At 33.0% G+C, this 19,767-nt stretch overlaps 2 protein-coding genes across 2 annotated transcripts; one reads left to right on the top strand and one right to left on the bottom strand.

Moving 5' to 3' along the window:
* Nucleotides 1-701: 701 nt before the first annotated feature.
* Nucleotides 702-10,550, top strand: EXO84B (exocyst complex component 84B). Its single transcript, XM_047320999.2, has 7 exons — nucleotides 702-1,145; nucleotides 2,617-2,714; nucleotides 5,183-6,239; nucleotides 6,579-7,094; nucleotides 8,574-8,762; nucleotides 9,837-9,973; nucleotides 10,091-10,550. Exons 1-7 carry the CDS (start codon nucleotides 996-998, stop codon nucleotides 10,251-10,253), a joined length of 2,310 nt encoding a protein of 769 aa, XP_047176955.1. The 5' UTR covers nucleotides 702-995; the 3' UTR covers nucleotides 10,254-10,550.
* Nucleotides 10,551-11,829: 1,279 nt separating this feature from the next.
* On the bottom strand, nucleotides 11,830-15,688 carry LOC124844128 (RNA-binding (RRM/RBD/RNP motifs) family protein). Its single transcript, XM_047321000.2, has 7 exons — nucleotides 15,229-15,688; nucleotides 14,954-15,083; nucleotides 14,695-14,812; nucleotides 13,152-13,243; nucleotides 12,977-13,046; nucleotides 12,788-12,870; nucleotides 11,830-12,294 (listed from the first exon to the last, which is right to left on the bottom strand). The coding sequence occupies exons 1-7, from the start codon at nucleotides 15,593-15,595 to the stop codon at nucleotides 12,201-12,203; spliced, it is 954 nt and encodes a 317-aa protein (XP_047176956.2). The 5' UTR covers nucleotides 15,596-15,688; the 3' UTR covers nucleotides 11,830-12,200.
* Nucleotides 15,689-19,767: the final 4,079 nt, after the last annotated feature.

Below are 19,767 nucleotides of genomic sequence, written 5' to 3'. Positions count from 1 at the left end.
GATAAATAAAAAACAAAATTACATGTTAAAGTTGAACTTTATCCTGAGATTTGACTCCTTCCTCGTTCTTCCCATGGAAAAATAGTACACAATAATTCCACCCCAATTTTATACCCAACAAATGTTTAAATTATAAAATAATTTCTGGATTTTATTATATCTTTAAAAATAGTTCAGATAAAAAAAATCATTCCAAACTATTAAAACTCTCCTATAGAAAAAACAAACAAACTAATAACTGGTTAATGATGCTACATCCTAATATATGAACCTCATGTTGCCTCTTATCTAAGGCCTTAGTAATGATGTACTTTAAGACATGAAGTTTGTGTGTACTTGTTTTAACTGAAATCTGAGTAATTATAATTGCATTGTCAATTGTGACTCTTTATATAGAGTTTAACTATTTGAAAAAAATAAATCAATTATTTCATTTTATTTTTCTCAATTCAACCTTTTTCAATGAATGCTAGATAGACATTTTTTTTATCTTATAATAAAATGCCATAATTGAATATCTTACCACCAAATATTTTCATTTGGCATTAATTTGATTTTTTTAAACATCCACTTTTTGGTGTAAAGGGTAAATCAATTACAGGTAAACAAACAAAAAGGAAAGTGTATATGGAGAAGCAAGTTATTATTAGTTGGAGAAGTTAGAGCAAAAAGCACATTATTTTATTTATTTATTTTATTTTGAGAGAAGAAAAGAAAAATAAGGCGTGGTGTGCTGGCAATCTTCTCCTCTCTTCTCTCTCCGGGGCAATCTTAACTCTTGCCTTCACCGCGTTGTTAGGGATCAGAGAAATTGAAATTGAAATTGAAGCGAAACGGAAACAGAGTCTTCTCCTTTTCTTTTTCTTCTCTGTGCTGCTGAGTGAGCTTACTCTCTTATTCGTGCGTAGATCGATCTACGTTTTGGATTCCAGTGTTTGAATTTGAACCCTAAAGTTCGGTGGTTGGTGATCTCGTCTCCGTTGGAATCTGTGGATATGGCGACGGCGAAGACATCTCGGTCGAGAAGTTCGGTGGCGAGTGCGAAGGAAAATGGACCTAAGCTTGAAGAAGGTCTCAATCCCTTCAAGACTGAAAAATTCGACGCAGAGTCCTATGTGCAGTCCAATTGCTCGCTCAACGATAAGGTTCATTTCGTTTTCCACTTTACCGTTTCCTATTAGTTGCATATTCAGTGATCGCTCCAAACCTTTTCAATTGCGTTCGTTCGTAGTACCTCGTTTTTTCAAAACTCAGTTTAAATTATAAATCTATATTCGCAAGTTTATAGATGCTTGCTAAATTTCTCCTCACGGGGAGATGCATTGTTCTGCCACAGCATAAACAAACGACAGTAATATACAGTGAAAATTTGGTGAATGATTTCTCTTTCTTTTTCTTGTCTGTCATGTTACTCTAATTGAGTATTTATTGTTATCTCAATAATAGAAGCTTAATTATTAGCTATACCTAAATGATTCTTGTGCTGAGGCCTATGAAGATCATTCAACTGGTTAGACTTATAGATATGAAGTTCATCGTTGCATGCTTCATTTCTTTTAATGTTCTCTTGACAATAAAATCTAAGTTGATTTTTAATTCAAAATAAAGCCACTCCTTAAAGCTAGGAAGTCAAGGGAGGACAAGCTTTATTTTAGATTGAAGTATCATGTGGCACACCTTGGCAACATGTGATATCCTTTGTCAATCCTGTTATTCATAAATTTTACAGTTTGAGATAGCTTTTACTTGTAATTGACTCCTTTTACTGGCTGAAATCGGTGCTCTATATGGCTTTTAGATACATGTCTCCTTCAACATCTATTTAAGGCTCATGTAGTTGTGAAATAGCTTTCAACATGTAGTGATAGCCACTTAGGCATAATTTTTTCTCAATTAGAGTTGGACAAACTACTCCATAAGCACTAGAAGGAGAAGAAAATAAGTAGAAAAATGAAGAAAGTTTCTCCTTATCCTGAGATTAGCTTATACAAGTTAAAAAGAATATTTTGGAGAAGCTAATACAAGAGATCTTCTACAAATTAGCTTCTGCTTAAGCTAGTTTTAGCTGCCGGAGAAACTTATTTGATTTATTTTTCTTACTTTCTTCTCCTATGAAGACTTAAGGAAAAAATTTATCCAAACAGGGCTTTAGTCATATGTAGTGCTGAAACCTTTTGTTGGATCCGTCTAGTTCCCACCAGGTAGAGAAAATTTTTCTTGACCTTCACATTAAGGGTGTGCTTGGGACAACTGTAAAATTATATTATTATAATAATCGATTATATGTATTATTGGTTATAATCAGAATGTTCTATGTTTTTACAAGTTTGTTGAAAAATGATTATATGATAATTAAGTTCGTTTAGATGAAAAAAAAACAGTTTTGACATATAAAAAAGAGTGTATGATGCTGGAAAAATGGAACAGTTGAAAAATGATGTAACTTTCAGATTTTCAAGTTAAAAGAACAATTTATTTCTCCAGATTTTCTTTCAAATTTAAGTTACTTTCCTAAACACAGCTTATTCACAAACATTTTTTCTGAAAAAAAACAGCTGTAATCTAAGATTTCAGATGTTCCAAATATGCTCTAAGTAATGCTACTTTGTTCCTCAGGAAATTAAACAATTGTGCTCATATTTGGTGGACTTGAAGAAGGCATCTGCTGAGGAGATGCGTCGAAGTGTCTATGCTAACTATGCAGCCTTCATACGGTTAGTTGTGCCAGTTTGTATCAATATTTTGAAAACTGAGTTGGTCCTTTTTACTAATAAAGAAAGAGATTCAAGGTGCTGAAATCGCACTAAAATTTTGTTAGACTTGTAAACAATGTTAGCATACATATATTAAATACTTAAGTATACAAATGTTGTTATAGAAACTAAAATATATCTCTAATTCAGTATAATTGAGTAATGATACTATAGTAAGTTAATGTGGATAGAAAGAGAAAGAGGCAGTGGGTCTTTCTGAACTGCATAATCGTCACATGCAGCTGTTTCTTGAAAATCATTGTATATGAGGGTTAGTTTGTTTAAACATAAAATAAATGTTTTTGAAAAGTTAAGTTATTCAAGAAGCAGTATAAGATTTGCTTATTAAGAAAAGCGGAAAACTGTTTATTTTTAAGATAAGAATATCAGACAAACACAAAAAAAAAAAAACATAAATCTGCTTATTTTAAAAGGCACATTTTTTAAAAAAAAAAGATAATTACAGGCAAACCGGTCCAACATTATTGACAATTAACTACACAAACAATTATTCAGGCAATGGATGATGAGAAATAAAATAAAAAGAAAAAAGAAAATTTTGAAAATTCTTGTTTGGGAGTTTGGGAACGGTGAGGTAGTTAATTGGGGAAAAAACTTAACATGATGAAGTATCATGTCTTCAATGTTTATTATTTCAAACCTCAAAATTTATATAAGAAATATTAATAAAATTTATTGAAGGATTAAGATCTCACGCAGTAGTAATGTTGCTGTGGAGGATTTTTTCTCCTTCATTTTTGCTCAAATCCAACCACATGTAAAACTTGTGGCTTCAGCCCCTAAATTCATTGGGCCATTTAAACTATCTGTAATTGAAATTTCCCTCTGATATACTGAGATTTGCACAAAGCATGCATACAAACCTTGATAATCTATATAAACAAAATCACTTACTAATAAACACCAATGCTTTAGTGTTTAATAAACAGTCATCTACCACACCCTAGTTCTGCCTTTATTTCTCTCATAACTGAAGTATTTTGAGTGGTAGAGGAATAAAAATGATCTTTCAACCAATTTGGCCAGTCAGACTACAATCAGGTTGCATTGTTTTAATGGTTTTGAGGGGTTCTCATTCTTCGATTTAGAAGTCTGTCCGGACTGCTTACCAATTTAATTGGTTTGGTTTTGAAAATTCTGGTTTCAGTGGTTTGTACGCAATCTGTGTAAATCTTATGGTGCTTTAAAAATTATAAAAATGTCCTAATATTTTATTTGTAACATCATGTGATGTCAAATAAATATTATATCAGCATATCATTGGAAAAAAGGTGTTTAGCATCTGACATTGGTCATTCTTATTTTGTTTGTGAGAAATATCTCCCTCCTTGAATGTTTGGGTGTGTTGGTTGGGGAGAGAGTTGTTCATGTACCTTTTTTTTTTGCTAAATTACTCCAATCTCCCTTCTATTTTACGTTTCATAAACCAAAGCACTTATCTTAAAAAAAACTTCCGCAAACCCCCTCCTAGTTTATAAATTGATATAGGCAAACACAAAACCTTTTCTTTTTAAATTAAATTGAGATAAATATTATTTTTACAGATTTTGACATTACACAAAATCCGTTGTCCAGTCTATTTCTTAAACTTTACACAAACACCCCTGTATTTTATATACATTACAATCAAATACCTATACAATAATAAAAATTTTAAATTATTAATATTTAAAGATACAAAAATGTTAAGATAACATTGGAATGATTAAAGTAAATGATTTTTTTTAATAATGTTATTAAAAACAAAAATCATCAATGACAAGAATTATTTCAAAATTATTGCAATAAAAAAAACATAACGAAGTAATGAAAATTCTATTATTCAATTCTTTAACGAACAATTTTAAATCAATAGTTTAATTGGATCCTATTAATTATTCTTGTGACTAGGCTTTTAATAGAATTTTGTTAGAAAAAAATGAAGATTTTATTTTGAATATGAAATCATAATTTATTTTACTGTTTATTTTTATGTGTTACTCTAATAATATTGTAAAACCTGTCTTTTAAGGATTTAATATTTTAAATTTTACTATAATATGCTGGAATTTTATTGTAATGTATTTAAGAAATGGAAGGGATTTTATGTAGTGTTTAACTAAGAGGTTTGTATGTGACAAAATCTATCATCGGGATATCAAAGTGCAAATAATAACTGTGGGTTTAAACGTAACATATTTTAAAAATAGGAGGGATTTTGTGTATGTTCTAGAATTAGAGGTAGTTTTGTGGAAGAAATGCAAAATAGAAGGTACATTAGAGTTTTTACTTTACTCTTCTTTTTAATATACTTTATCCCTTCTATGTTTGGACCTATAAAAGTAGCTGCTGCAATGTGTTTTAGCTAATGTTACTTAGCTGATATGTTGTGGGTCATATTTTGAATCTTAGCAATATTAATATTACAGAACATCTAAGGAGATATCAGATTTGGAGGGGGAGCTTTCATCTATTAGAAACCTGCTCTCGACACAAGCTGCCTTGATACATGGTTTAGCTGAAGGAGTTCACATCGAAGCATTATCAATTTCGAATTCTGATGGTTTTTCTTCAAATGCTACATCAGATTCTGAAGATAAGGAAATATCAGACCTAGACAAATGGTTGGTAGAGTTTCCTGATCTTTTGGATGTTCTCTTGGCTGAAAGGCGAGTGGAAGAGGCTTTGGCTGCTCTCGATGAAGGAGAACGTGTAGTTTCTGAGGCTAAAGAGATGAAATCTATCACCCCGTCTATACTTTTGTCTCTACAGAATTCCATTGCTGAACGTAGACAAAAGCTAGCCGATCAGCTAACTGAAGCTGCTTGTCAGCCCTCCACACGTGGTGCTGAGCTACGTGCATCAGTTTCCGCCCTTAAAAGACTTGGAGATGGTCCCAATGCCCACAGCTTGCTACTTAATGCCCATCAACAGCGGTATCAATATAATATGCAAAGTCTTCGACCATCAAGCACCTCATATGGTGGAGCATATACTGCTGCTCTAGCCCAATTGGTATTCTCTGCAGTTGCTCAAGCTGCCAGTGATTCTTTGGCTATTTTTGGTGAGGAGCCTGCTTATACTTCGGAACTTGTCATGTGGGCTACAAAGCAAACAGAGGCCTTTGCTCTTCTGGTGAAAAGGCATGCATTAGCTTCATCAGCAGCTGCAGGAGGTTTAAGAGCTGCTGCAGAGTGTGTCCAAATAGCGTTGGGTCATTGCTCATTGTTGGAAGCTCGTGGTCTAGCCCTCTGTCCCGTGCTGTTGAAACTTTTTAGGCCTAGTGTTGAGCAAGCACTCGATGCTAATTTGAAACGAATTCAAGAGAGTACTGCTGCTTTGGCTGCGGCTGATGATTGGGTGCTTACATACCCTCCTACAGCTAGTCGTCAGAGTAGTAGGCCTTCAAGTATATCCATTAGTAATACAACAGCATTTCAACATAAACTTACAAGCAGTGCCCATCGCTTTAATTTGATGGTCCAGGTGAGAATTTCAGTTTTGACCTGTTAGACTGAAGTACTGAACAGAGATGTTGCATTGGTTGGGACAGTGGGATTAGATGTTCAAAAACTAAGTGTACAAAATATTTGTTATTTCGATTCCTTAAGTGAATATACTTACAATTTTCTTAGTCTTGTGCTGTTGAATCTTCTGTTTCCTGTAGTTCTTCTTACTGAAGAAATAACTGCCTTCGTACAGAACACATACTCATCTGCACATTTTAATCTTTTTTAGATTTATACCAAGTTCTATATATGTTTCCTGTTTGGTTTAATCGATTTATTTTGTTACTTCACTTCATGCTGGATGTTCTGTATACAGGACTTCTTTGAGGATGTAGGACCACTGCTTAGCATGCAGTTGGGAGGCCAAGCCCTGGAGGGATTGTTTCAAGTATTTAACTCCTATGTGAACACGCTCATAAAAGCATTACCAGGATCGATGGAGGAAGAGGCGAGCTTTGAAGAGCCTGGAAACAAAATTGTACGCATGGCTGAGACTGAGGATCAGCAAATTGCATTGCTAGCAAATGCCTCATTACTAGCTGATGAACTACTTCCACGTGCAGCTATGAAGCTTTCCCCCATAAATCAAGCTTCCTACAATGATGACAATCGAAGAAGAACCTCAGAAAGACAAAATCGTCATCCTGAACAAAGAGAATGGAGGAGAAGACTTGTTGGTTCAGTGGACAGATTAAAAGATACATTCTGTCGTCAACATGCACTGGACCTAATTTTTACTGAGGAAGGTGATAGTCATCTTACTGCTGACATGTATATAAATATGGATGGAAATGCTGAAGAAATTGAATGGCTTCCATCTTTCATTTTTCAGGTATTTTGGAAATTCTTTAGTGAAATATTTTTCTACAGATTTTCTTATCTGCCTCATTATTCGGAAACGTGAATTACAAATTGAGGAGTCCTAATGACACTGTTATTGCTTGAAATTTATTAGTAATTACAAAATGAAAAGTGGAACTCATTAAATGAATATGAATAGGATCTACAAAATTTATGACTTTCATTGAATCTCAGCTAATAATAATGTCTACAAATTAGTGTATTACTAAGTTTTTCTCTTTGAATTTTTTTTTCTATTTCCCATGGTTTGCTGCATGTGTGTTTTGTGTAATATCTCTTGGTGGAAAAACCTGGAGGACAGGCGTGTGGATTATTGCTTACGACATGAAGCTCCATTCTGATTCTTTTAATGTGTTGTCCCATGTCCAAGTGTTCGTTTATTTGAAATCTAAGTATGCATTCTGAAATAGCTAATTAATCATGGTACTGAGCGAAATAATTTTCTTGAAGTGTCTGTTGCTATTGAGTATTAACCTTAATTAGCTGGCTGACTAAGGAAGTTCTTAGTCCTAATATATGAACTCACTGTTTTGTTTGTGTTCCTTTTTGTGGTTAAATGTCTCCTTCTGCCTACCAAAAAGGGATTAAACATTGTGCCATTTCTTACACACACATCAACTTTATAATCACGAAAGAAATCATACTATATATGTTGTTTATGTACATCATGATCAAGCTTGAGGCGCTAGCAGCATATCTATCTCTATCTTCTATATTTTAAAGATCGAATTTGTCGTAGTCCTCTCTGACACATGCAATATTAGTGAGTTTGTTTACACTAGCATCGCATAGGAATTCACTTTACTTTCACATCATCTTACTCATTGGATCTGGTTCCTGTAAATTGAGCAGTTCACTCAGAGGGTAATGTAAATAAAATTCATCTATGAAAAAATCAAATGTTGATGTTACCATTCATGCCCAACAAATCATATTTGTGTACCTAATATTCACTTTAAAGGGACAGATTGCTATTTATTGACATGATGCGGCAGTAAGATGAATTTCCATCGGATGCAGTGTGTAAAAAAATGTCTACACTTACAGTGTATATAAATCAGTATGTGTGTGTGTAAACTGAGAACACTGAAACATTTAACCTCCTATTTTCCCAAGACGACATGATTATTTTATATCTTCCTATATATTACCTGTATGTGAATTTAATTTTCAAGCGGAGTTCTTATTGATTTCCTTTCCTCCATTGAATTTCTATAACGAATATATCTTGTATGGCCTTGTTCTACATTGGATTTGGATTACAGAGCCGTTATTCTTTATAACTCGTTTGATACACGTTGGATTTTTTGAATGTTTTTTTTTTCTTTTGCTATAGGAATTATCTTTTCTCTTATGCTAAAGTCATTACAAATTATCTTCTAACTTCATTACCGAGTTATACTACAAATATTATTCAAGTATCTGATGAGGCTATTATTTTATTGTTCAGGAGCTTTTTGTAAAACTAAACCGAATGGCCATTATAGCAGCAGATATGTTTGTAGGGAGGGAAAGATTTGCTACGCTGCTCTTGATGAGACTTACAGAAACTGTTATGTTGTGGCTTTCAGAAGACCAGAGCTTTTGGGATGATATTGAGGAAGGGCCCAGGCCGTTAGGTCCCCTTGGTCTTCAACAGGTATGATATTGAAGTTTTTTTATTATAATACCATATAGATTTCTTTTGTTTTGGTTACCTGCCAGAACAGACAAAAAATTGATGCCTTCAAATGCAATTTAAATAGGAGAGGTTTATTTAGGATAAATATGTGCGATTCAAGTCTTCTATTACTTTATATAGATCAAAGTCTGGCCTTTTCTAACAAACAGTGCTGCAAAAAACTTTAAATAATGAAGACTAAATTGCAATTGTGGTCTCTATTTAATTCCTGATCCACGATTTCGGTACTCCTATTTTTTTTCCGCAACTTTGATCTATTTAAAAAAAATAAAATCAGCAATTGTAGTCTAAACATCCATTTTGGATATATTTCTTTTATTTTGATCCTGTTGAACCTTAAACCAGACATCCATTCAAAGAACCATCAAAAGATAATTTAATTAATTAAAATTTAAAAAGTAGAGATAAACATAAGCAGAAATGTGGAACGAACCAAAGTGTCCAATTTTATGAAATTGGAAAACCAAAATCGTGGAGAAAAAAGTGAAGCCAAAATTGTGGATAAAAAATTAAAGGGGGACCAAATTTTAATTTAGTTTATAATAAATACTTTCTAATTTATTTGAATCATACTTGAATAACTAATTGAAAGTAAGTGTAGAAATAATCCAAAACAAATTGGAAGACGCGAAAATAAATACATTATGAGCCTAAATAATTACTGATTATTTTTCATTTGATGCATATTTGTTCGTTTATACAAGTGACAGATATCAATTAGTCTGTGCTATTATCAAAAACATGGAGAAACCATTTTAACAATGCTAATCACTTGGATTCTGGTCATACTTTCATCTCCATTATTGAAGAACACATTGAAAATAACTATTCCTCCCCCTCAAGAAAATTTTCCATGCTCTCTACTCTATTATTGAAAAATTAAATTGACAACATTGACGTTGTTGAATGCCTAAACATTTGTTGTGATGATTTGCCGACGCGAAAAAACCAATGGATACAAACTTACATGGTTGAACCTCGTGAACAGAAAAGTTTACTGTGGCCACATAATTTTTTTATCACGTTGTGCAGTTCTATTTGGATATGAAGTTTGTCGTATGTTTTGCCTCGCACGGTCGGTATTTGTCAAGAAATTTGCAACGAATTGTCAATGAGATTATAACAAAAGCGATGTCTGCATTTTCTGCAACAGGAATGGATCCATACAGGTATGTTGTCACCATCAACATACTATCTTAACATGAAGGAAAATGTGTCTGCAAATGTCTTTTCATATAAAATTTTGATTTAAAAGGAATTTATGTTAATATATATTATTTTGCCAGAGAACTGCCAGAAGACGAATGGTTTAACGACATATGTCAAGATGCAATGGAGAGACTTAGTGGAAAGCCAAAAGAAATAAACGGGGAGAGAGACCTTAGCAGCCCTACAGCATCGGTCTCTGCTCAGTCAATTTCATCTGTGAGATCGCATAATAGTTCGTGAGGCATAGTTGCATCCTTGTAAATTAAGTCATTCGTGAAATTGGTAAGCAGATTTTTGTACTCTATGGAGATCTATCTCGTCATTGCTCCTCATCTCCCTACGCAGCAATCATCTTACTGAATTTATTGGGGGGAATAACCCTGCATTTCTGTAGATTAAGTTTTCCATAGCCAGGTGTTTGCCAATATTTTTTCATCTTGTCAATTTGCCTGTTGGTTTGTAAATGTTGACTTGATTATTTTGTTCGCATTCTCAAACATTATTCTTTTCAAATAAGTGTACTTCAATTTTTGCATACCTTTTATTCTTTAGATTTTACTTGCTCCATGACACTGATTCTCAAGTTGACAGATTGGATGATTATTTAAGCACTTAAAATTGTAAAACATCTAATAAAATAAAAGCTACACATCATCGATTTATTACAATGAAATTTATTTAAGTAATATAGTTTTGCAAAACCATTACAAAAATAAAGCAATGAAGAATTTAGTAAAGAATCAATTCAAGTTATTTTAATTTAATCAGATGTCCGGCATGGATGTTATTACAATTGTAGAGACCAAACTAAATGATGCACGATTTTGAATGCCATTTGTAGTTGTATTGAATTTATGAAATAATTAAATTAACTATATGCAAACCAAAGCTTCATTACACGTGGAATTGAATTTTATTTACACATTCAGTATTGGAAATGCACAAGTAAACACTTGATAAAGCTGCTAAAATGTCATTTCATTCCTCTGGAAAATACTGTAAACGTAGTCAGCGGAAAAATGCCCATTAATAACGGTGAATTGTTGGCTTTAGTTCTAACAAAAGCACCCAACGCTCTGATGCATCAGTGTTGGGTAGAATTGAATTTAGTACAACAATTGATGTGTCTAGTTTGATACTCAACTCCGAAGTTGCAATTTTCATTGCAAAACTTGGACCACTGTTCATAAAAAATAATGAACCCAGTAGTAGGGTGAGAATTCTACACCCATTACTCCATTTTCCTCGGGATTTATTCTTGACCTATCAGTTTCTTCTGTTACACAAATTAAACTTTTGCTACAATAATAGATTTTGAAAACTAGCAAAGAATTAGCATGTAGTGGACAAAATAAGTCAGTCAACTGTTTAATGAATATAACTCAAAGGGGGCGGCTTCACTTGATTGATAATCGACAGAAGTTGCAACCTAATTTGATTGTAGTTCACCAAAGCCAACAAAGTTTACCTGCAATGATATGACAGCAGCAGTAATGGATCTCCCATTATTTTGTCATATTGAAATCCTGTATAAATCAGACAATATATAACTCCGCGGATTTCCTTTAAATAGGTCTCAATAGCTTCAATATCAAAGCATTAACACCAATGCTCTGATTAAATGGAGTCATGAATGACGGATTGAATGGGGAAAATGTTAAATATGGTGTAATGAAAATGGTAATATGATAGTGGGAAGGGTAGCATGACCATTGCTATGACATCCTTATTTCTCCAGATCCTAGCCAGGTCGTGATATGTAATAAAAGTATCAGCACAATATGTCATGTCAAATAAGCACCAGATGAACCTAAAGTTAGAAAATAGAAGCCAAAAGCTTGTTTGAATAAGCATTCCTAATGCCAATGTACACAGAATGTATATATGACCATAAAGCACACAATTTAAACAAAATTTAGACCCATGCATCAATTCTACAGGTGATAATACCATCTAAGCCTACAAAAGTAATCTGGGAACCAACACATGTTGCCAAGAAATGCATGTCCGATTAGTATAACATAGCCAAATGTATGTATATGATGCCACTGTGCATTCATTCACATGAGCAAGGATGCTAATGGCGATGACTTGATGATCAATGGATGCATGTGACAGCAGCAAGATGCATCCTATTATGTGGTAATATTTGTTGGAGCATAAAGAACAGATTACATCCCCTTCAAGCTACTGATAAGTCATTGTTGGTGGAGCTCCATTAGCAGTGGGAACAGCAATAGGAATATTATCTTTCCTTTTTCCAAATGGATTTTTTGAATATCTACTGAGAAGTCAAGAAAAACACCAAAAAAATTCCCTGCATATAACAGAATCACAACCGAGTTTGTACCAAACTGAATGCCAAGGATAAGAACTTTTGAATCCAGCTTAAGAGATAATGGATGACAAAAAAAAATCAACACTGAAAACATATGAAGCCCGAATAATAAGATTTACTATATGATTTTGAGCTATAAAGCACTAACACATGCAACAGTATTCATGTTAGATCAGACTGCAAAACAATTAAACCCTTAAAAAGTAGTTGAATTGCAAGAAATCCATGGTTCTAGTATCATTGATGCACAGGCACATTAAAGAGAAAAAAAAACAAATTTGTGGTATGATGTTACAAATGCAAACATTTTAGTAAAAATGTCTTCCGTAGTCTCCAGAGGTACAACCCCAGAGGTACAGTCAGCTTTTAAAAAGTGAACAGGGGAAGAGGATCAGAAAGAAAATATCAGGGTGCTTGACAATATAGAAAAGGATATTGTATCCGCATGCCAACGGAGCCAGAACTTGGGATAACAGCACCCTGCAGGTTATGGTGCACATTGGTAGCACTATTCACGTCCTGCGATAGGTCATGGAATGTCAAACCAAGGAAAATTCACCAGAAGCAAAGCACAAATATTCACCAATTAGCAAGTTAGACAAAAGTTTATTGAAAGATCACTGACTTCAAACTCAATGAAGCAAACTGTATGCCTCTCCTGTCTCAAAATCTTCATTTGCTTAAAACCAGGTTGTCTGCAACACAAAGTTGATCCAAATAATGTTCCGAGTCTTTTGGGATAGAAAAATGCAATGTAAACTGAACAAAAGAACCAGTAGTCAAGGGCTAAATGTACTTACACACTGAAAAGGCCCCTTACTTCTTCCTCATTTATGTTCTCTCCCAAGTTCCCAATAAACAGGGTGTTGCAAGGAGGGTTATCTTTTGTGTTCTATTCAAAATAATAAAGTTAAAGATAGTAACACACTATATCATTCATTGTGTATAACCAAATCTAAATCAGAAAACATAAAGTTTCAATAAATCAAACACCAAAAAAATCAGATAACTTGGCAAAGAAAAAAAAAAGCAATATAAGAACTCAACTAAAAAGCACCTTGGACTTTTTCCAGCCAGAAGATTACTCAAGATATTATATGTAAAATTGAAAAAACCCTTTGTGTTCTTACACTGACATGAGTAATTAATGTACAGTCATTCTTAGAGATTTATAATTGTGATCTATAAAGCACCAGCACTTCAATTTGCTTCACATATTTGTATATGATATTGTAGGGTACTTCACCTAGACAAATGGATGAAGTATTCAAACCTATGTAGACCAGTACTTTTATTCGTTTCACATATCTGATACCAATGCTTTTGGATACTTCATTGGTATGAGTTGAAGGGTCCACATTTTTTCAATGCATTATTATCCTTGTCAATAACCATAGCTAAAATAGGGATAGTGATCATCATAATATGTAAACCGAATACCAGTTAGGTCTACATTCAACAATTTATCCAGTCAACTCATAGCTAATGTCTCTCCACCTATACCCATTCGGAAATAAAATACCAAACTCTTAAATGTCTGTTCAGCATGTCATGAGCACAGTACTATGTGCATAAATTCACCATTTGTTCATTGGTATGAGTTGAAGGGTCCACATTTTTTCAATGCATTGTTATCCTTGTTAATAACCATAGCTAAAATAGGGATAGTGATCATCATAATATGTACACCGAATACCAGTTAGGTCTACATTCAACAATTTATCCAGTCAACTCATAGCTAATGTCTCCCCACCTATACCCATTCGGAAATAAAATACAAAACTCTTAAATGTCTGTTCAGCATGTCATGAGCACAGTACTATGTGAATAAATTCACCATTTGTTAAATTAATGATGCGAAATAAATTATCCAGAGCAGAGATCAGGTCCTTTGTGACCCAAAGAGATTTACAATGAGCAAGTGTCATATTCATATTATCATATAGAATGAGTAAACCAGGATTCAAAAACCTTCCTTTTAAAACATGTGCTGAAGATTACAAGACAAGGAGTGATAAATGCACTAAACCCATATCCCCTTTTAAAATATGAGCTAAACATTGCAAGACATGGAGTGACCATTGAAGGGGAAATCAAGTGAAACTAAATGTGTTAACCCATGTTCCCCGTTTAAAATGAGTTGACCAATGTGGGACATGGAGCGATGATATAGTCATTGACTAAGAACACATTTGCAAAGAATAAATTCACATCAAGTTAGATTTTCATGCAGAAGGTTCTACTATGGGGAGAGTTAACAGATAGACTGAGGGGAAATCAATATTTCCTGAGGCAGTTCCAAACATACATTAAAGCAACATTCACATTTTCAGCCACTCTCACCTGAACTGGAACATAACTACTAGGCGCTGCTATGGGAGCAGGAGTAGGCATTGGTACAGGTGCAACCGGATAGCCCGCATATGGATCATATGGAGGAGGTGGTGGTGGAGCCATGTATCTGGACCATAGAAAAACTGTCACAAACTAAGAGCAAAAACATTGAAATAAGTAAAATCAATGCAATTGCAAACTAATTACGTTGAGATAAAAATTTCTTAATTTTCTTGGAGTGGGTGTCAAATATATCGGCTGCGCTTACCCATGTGGCCCCCAAACAGGTGGCGGGGGAGGATGAAAAGGGGATGGAGATGTATAAGCAGTATGTGTATAATCCCCAGCCGTTCTTAATCGTTTACTTTGATCAAAAGCACCAGCATCAGCTCCAATTCCTACAATGCAACAATGAATGCCGTGCATTCAATTCAACCAATAAAAGGGGGTCATTAACACGAAAAATTAGAGTTAGCAAATGCGAAGCAAGCAAAGGTTTCGATTTTAGATACAGCTACAGATTGAAACTTAAAAGAAGCTCACCCCTTTTCACGAAGAGATTCTTTTTGGCCATCTCAGTGTGGAGGACGGACTTGGTGTCAGGATCGAAGAGCATGTCGTGGAGAATATCTTTGGCCGCGAGTGCTTGGTGCGGAGCTGTGAACAGAGCGAAACCCATTGGCTTTTCCGCTTTAAAATTCAACTGAGAAGCTTCAAAGCCGGGTAACCATCTCAGCAGATTCTGAAGTTCCCTCTCTTTCACGTCCTCGGGAAGACCGGTTATGAATATCGTTCGAACCTCGTCGCCGGCGTGAGGAGGAGCGGCTGCGGCCGCTGGAGGTGGCGGAGGAGGAGCGGCGGCCGCTGGGGGCCATTGCTGATGGTATGGGTGGATGCCGGTGCCAGCCATTGCGTGCGATCAAACCCTAACCCTAATCCTCAACTCAACCCCAATCTTCTTTCTCTTCTATACACTCCTCCTTGTTCCTCTCTATAAAATAATGTTTCTAACAAATTTTCTTTTTCCTTATTGAATTTTAAATAGATCTAAGAACCTCCACCGCTTCACCCAAGCAGTAATAATTTATTACACTATATTTATATCTTAAATTATTAACTAATATTAAGTTTTTATTTCTTAATATGTTAAATATATTTTAAAAAATAAGTATTCTCTTAGTAGACATTTGTTTAAATCTATAAATTATTCTTTGTTACAATACAAGGTATTTTTCTAACAATATTTAATATATAATTATAAAAATATTTTTGATAAAATCATTTACTTTTATATATATTTATAAATTAGTATCTAAATTGGTTAATGACTAATTATTTTTATTCACTCAATTTGATCATTATTTAGGAATTCTTCCTAATGTATTACATATTTTTTATATTAAGAGAAATAATATTATTTATTTAGAATATCTTCTTCATCTACTAATCTTCGGATGGCAGAAAAAAATGCTAAATGAAAGAATACAATCAATCATAAGTAAATGGGAAGTAATTTCAATTTGTCCTTCAGAGATGAGAGGTAAGGATACAAGTATCCATTATCTGAAACGTTACTAATTATTTACAATATTAGATTGTCATATGTTTCTAGAAAAATTGTTATGATGTCAACCATAAAAAATTAAGAATATAAAATTTTGTTATTTATATACAATCATAAAATAGAAAAGTAAAACATATGTCATAAAGATAATATAAAATAAAACTTAACATTTATGTATATACATATAAAAATAAATTCTTTATTTTATTATGATTTGGTTATAAAATAAAGGTAAATTATTTTGCAGTAACTACTCACAATAAATAAGTTTTAAAAAATAATAATTCAATAGCATATAAATAAAACTTATTTATTTAAATCTTCGGTATAATCTCCAATTATAAATTAATTTAAACATAATTAACTTTATTATTATTTATTATTATTATTATTATTTAATTCTTTTTAGAGAAAAAAAAAATCAACATTCAATGGTTTATCCATTTCTACAGCATGTATTCACAAACCAATCAAATTTGCATTTCAATTCTGTGTAATAAAATAATAACATGTAATAAATAAAAGAAAAATTACATATAAAAATAATAGAAGTCTCTTGCCTCTTATTTTATTATTATTGCTCTCCCTCTCCCTTCAAATGTTTGCACATGAAAACCAAATATGTGGAAGAAGCAGCAGCCAAGCTTCAGAATATACGTTTCTGTTTTTTTGTTTTTCTTTTCTTCTCCTGATATTGCAACCTCTCTTGTTCATTTATCTTTTTGGGAAGTATTTATAAAAAGGTAATGTTACATTATTTAAATTTAGGCTAATACCTCTTCTAGTCCCTCTTTAGAGAGGCAATGTTCAAGTTCGTCCTACCTTTTTTAAAAAGTTCAATGTGGTCCCAACTTGTGAAAAATCGGATTAAATTAATCCTTTTTGGTTACGGTGTCAAAATTTTAACGGTAGAGTTGCCTAGTTGACCAACACTTAATATGTTAATTTTGAATTTTAAAAGAACAAATTGTAAATTGAGAAGAAAAATAAATACAAAGAATCATCCCCAACATCATTCACCATCAGATACCCATCCCATTAACCAAAAATTATAGATTCAATCATATCCATTTATCGATTTTCATTGTTATAAGAAAAAAAACAAACATCAATGGTTGTTGTAGATATATGTTTCACGAAGGCAAAGACCAAATCGAATAATCCTCTGCCAAGAATAAATTAAATCATCCATTAGAATCAAAACATTTTAATTTATGTTTTACGTCATAGACAATATAAAAAATGCAAAACAAAATTATTCTACATGATGCAACACAAAAGGTGGAATTCAACTATTTAATTATCAAAATCAAAACTTTACAAGGGAATAATAATCCTAAATCTAATAATAGTGAGTGGGAGAAAAAAGAACAAACCTTATTCCTGCAATATGATTCAATCTAGATGAGAGCAACGACAACCAATAACCCCAAGCATAAAGCAATAACACCAATTTCAACCAATACAACACAATGGCTCTTATCATCGGCATATAAGGCTCCATCGCTACGAACACGCGGGCTCTTATTTCATATGAAAAGCTATCTTAGATGTATATTTTAGCACGCTTTTCATTAGACAATATTCTTTATAAGATACTTTTGTTTACAATAATGCTTTTTTAGGTAAGATATTAAGCTTCAATGTTTTTACGATTCTCAAGAATAAATATTTTAATTAGAGAGCTTGAGAACATATCTTACTATGTAATTAAAACTGTTTTAGAAAAGTTTTCATGTTTAAAAGTAATTTGCAACTAATTCACTAAGAAAAGAATACCATTTTTATCAATTGAACATGTACAAGTTCCCTTAAATTCACAAAATATAAGTGTTGTTTGTTGGTATAACGTTGAACAAATCCAAGTGTCGTTGAGCGTTCATTTTTGCGAATGATTTAGCACTAAGTGGTTCCAGGATATCGTTGAGCACCATTCTTGTACTATAGGTCTAGAGCATTTTCACCCTGTTGGGCGCTAGAAAGTGTCGTTAAGCATCACCTTTGGCGAGATGTATGACGTTGGGTGGCACCTTTGAGTGCTAGTGTGTATGTTTAGATCCATTTTCTTCTTTAATTGTTTGAGATAGATTTATAATGGACTTTATGCATGTTTATGAGTATTATGATGACTTATTGAGGTGATGATATTTTTGGGATATGTGCATTGATGATGTTGAAGGAATTTCAAGGAGAAATTATTTGTGTTGATGACTTTAATGTATGTCGTGACATATGAATTCCATGAGAAGGTATCCTGGCGCTTTAATAACCATTCACACTCAAATATAGCATAATGGGTTATGTCATAAAGAGATATTATATATATATATATATATATATATATATATATATATATATATATATATAACATCTTATTATTCTTTTGCATGAAATAGAAAATCTTTATAAAACTTTCATCAGAGATCACATCTCTCGTCTCCAGAATCATTTGTATTCCTATCTACTTCTTATAACACACACGTTATATGATCATCGCCTCAAATACAAATAAATATGGGAGAGGTAAGAAAACAAATAATAATTATAATAAACCATATAATAAGACAAGTAATACAGTATAACTAATAATCATCTCGTATGAACAAGAATTTCTTGAAAGTATTTGAGGATCTTAAAACTAGCAAGAAACTTTAAAAGAGTTTATACCCATGATATAAGAGTTAGAAATAAGAAAAGAAGAGAACAAATAAAGTAAGAGGGATAGTTAAAGAAGGTGATATGGAAGAAGGAGAACTGGAAAATGGAAGGAATTTTTGTTTCTGCTTATTTCATGGAATAAAGGGGGGAGGGGGGGGGGGGGGGGGGGGGGGGGGGTACTCTATTTATAGAGCTAGATGCAAAAGGATCCTTGCCAAAAAACAATTGAACTTTGCACCGATGAACGATTGCCAACGTTCTTTTGCAATATTATATTATTATTTTACAACCATCACCCACACATTGTAAAAGATATAAAAGAATAAGAAAGTAGAAAAACTCTCCCATTTGGTGAGATTTTTGCTATACTAAATTACAAGTTTCTATTATATCAAAATATGTTTGACCCAAATAGTTATGTCTCAAATAAGAGATATGAAAATCATTAAAAATTTTGTTTAAACTAAAATCCTTACATCACATAGAATTTTAATTACATAGTTTAACCTCTCATAATGTAGTCTATAACACTTTCACACACACCATAGGATTAACATAATTGACTAAAATCAATTTAGTGCTATCAGAATTAACAAGTGACTTGTTTTTGCATATATGAACCTTATTCATGGGATCTCCATTCACAAAGGTTGAGTTACCATCACTTGTTTGTTTACAAGCGGCTTAAGTCTTATTCCCCTTGATGTTTCTAATATCATTTATTTTCCCAGGGATTCTATCAAAGGATTTCCTAGATTATGTTTTGACTTCACATAATCAATGGAAATAGTTCAACTCTTTAAAAACTACTTCACCAAATTGTGTCTTAATTGTATTTGTCTATTCTTTCCATTGCAATT

The sequence above is a fragment of the Vigna umbellata genome, chromosome 1 (assembly GCF_029865625.1).
Source record: "Vigna umbellata cultivar VRB3 chromosome 1, Vumbellata_1.0, whole genome shotgun sequence".
In the NCBI taxonomy this organism is placed as follows: domain Eukaryota; kingdom Viridiplantae; phylum Streptophyta; class Magnoliopsida; order Fabales; family Fabaceae; genus Vigna; species Vigna umbellata.
This window is presented reverse-complemented; position numbering and strand designations above follow the sequence as displayed.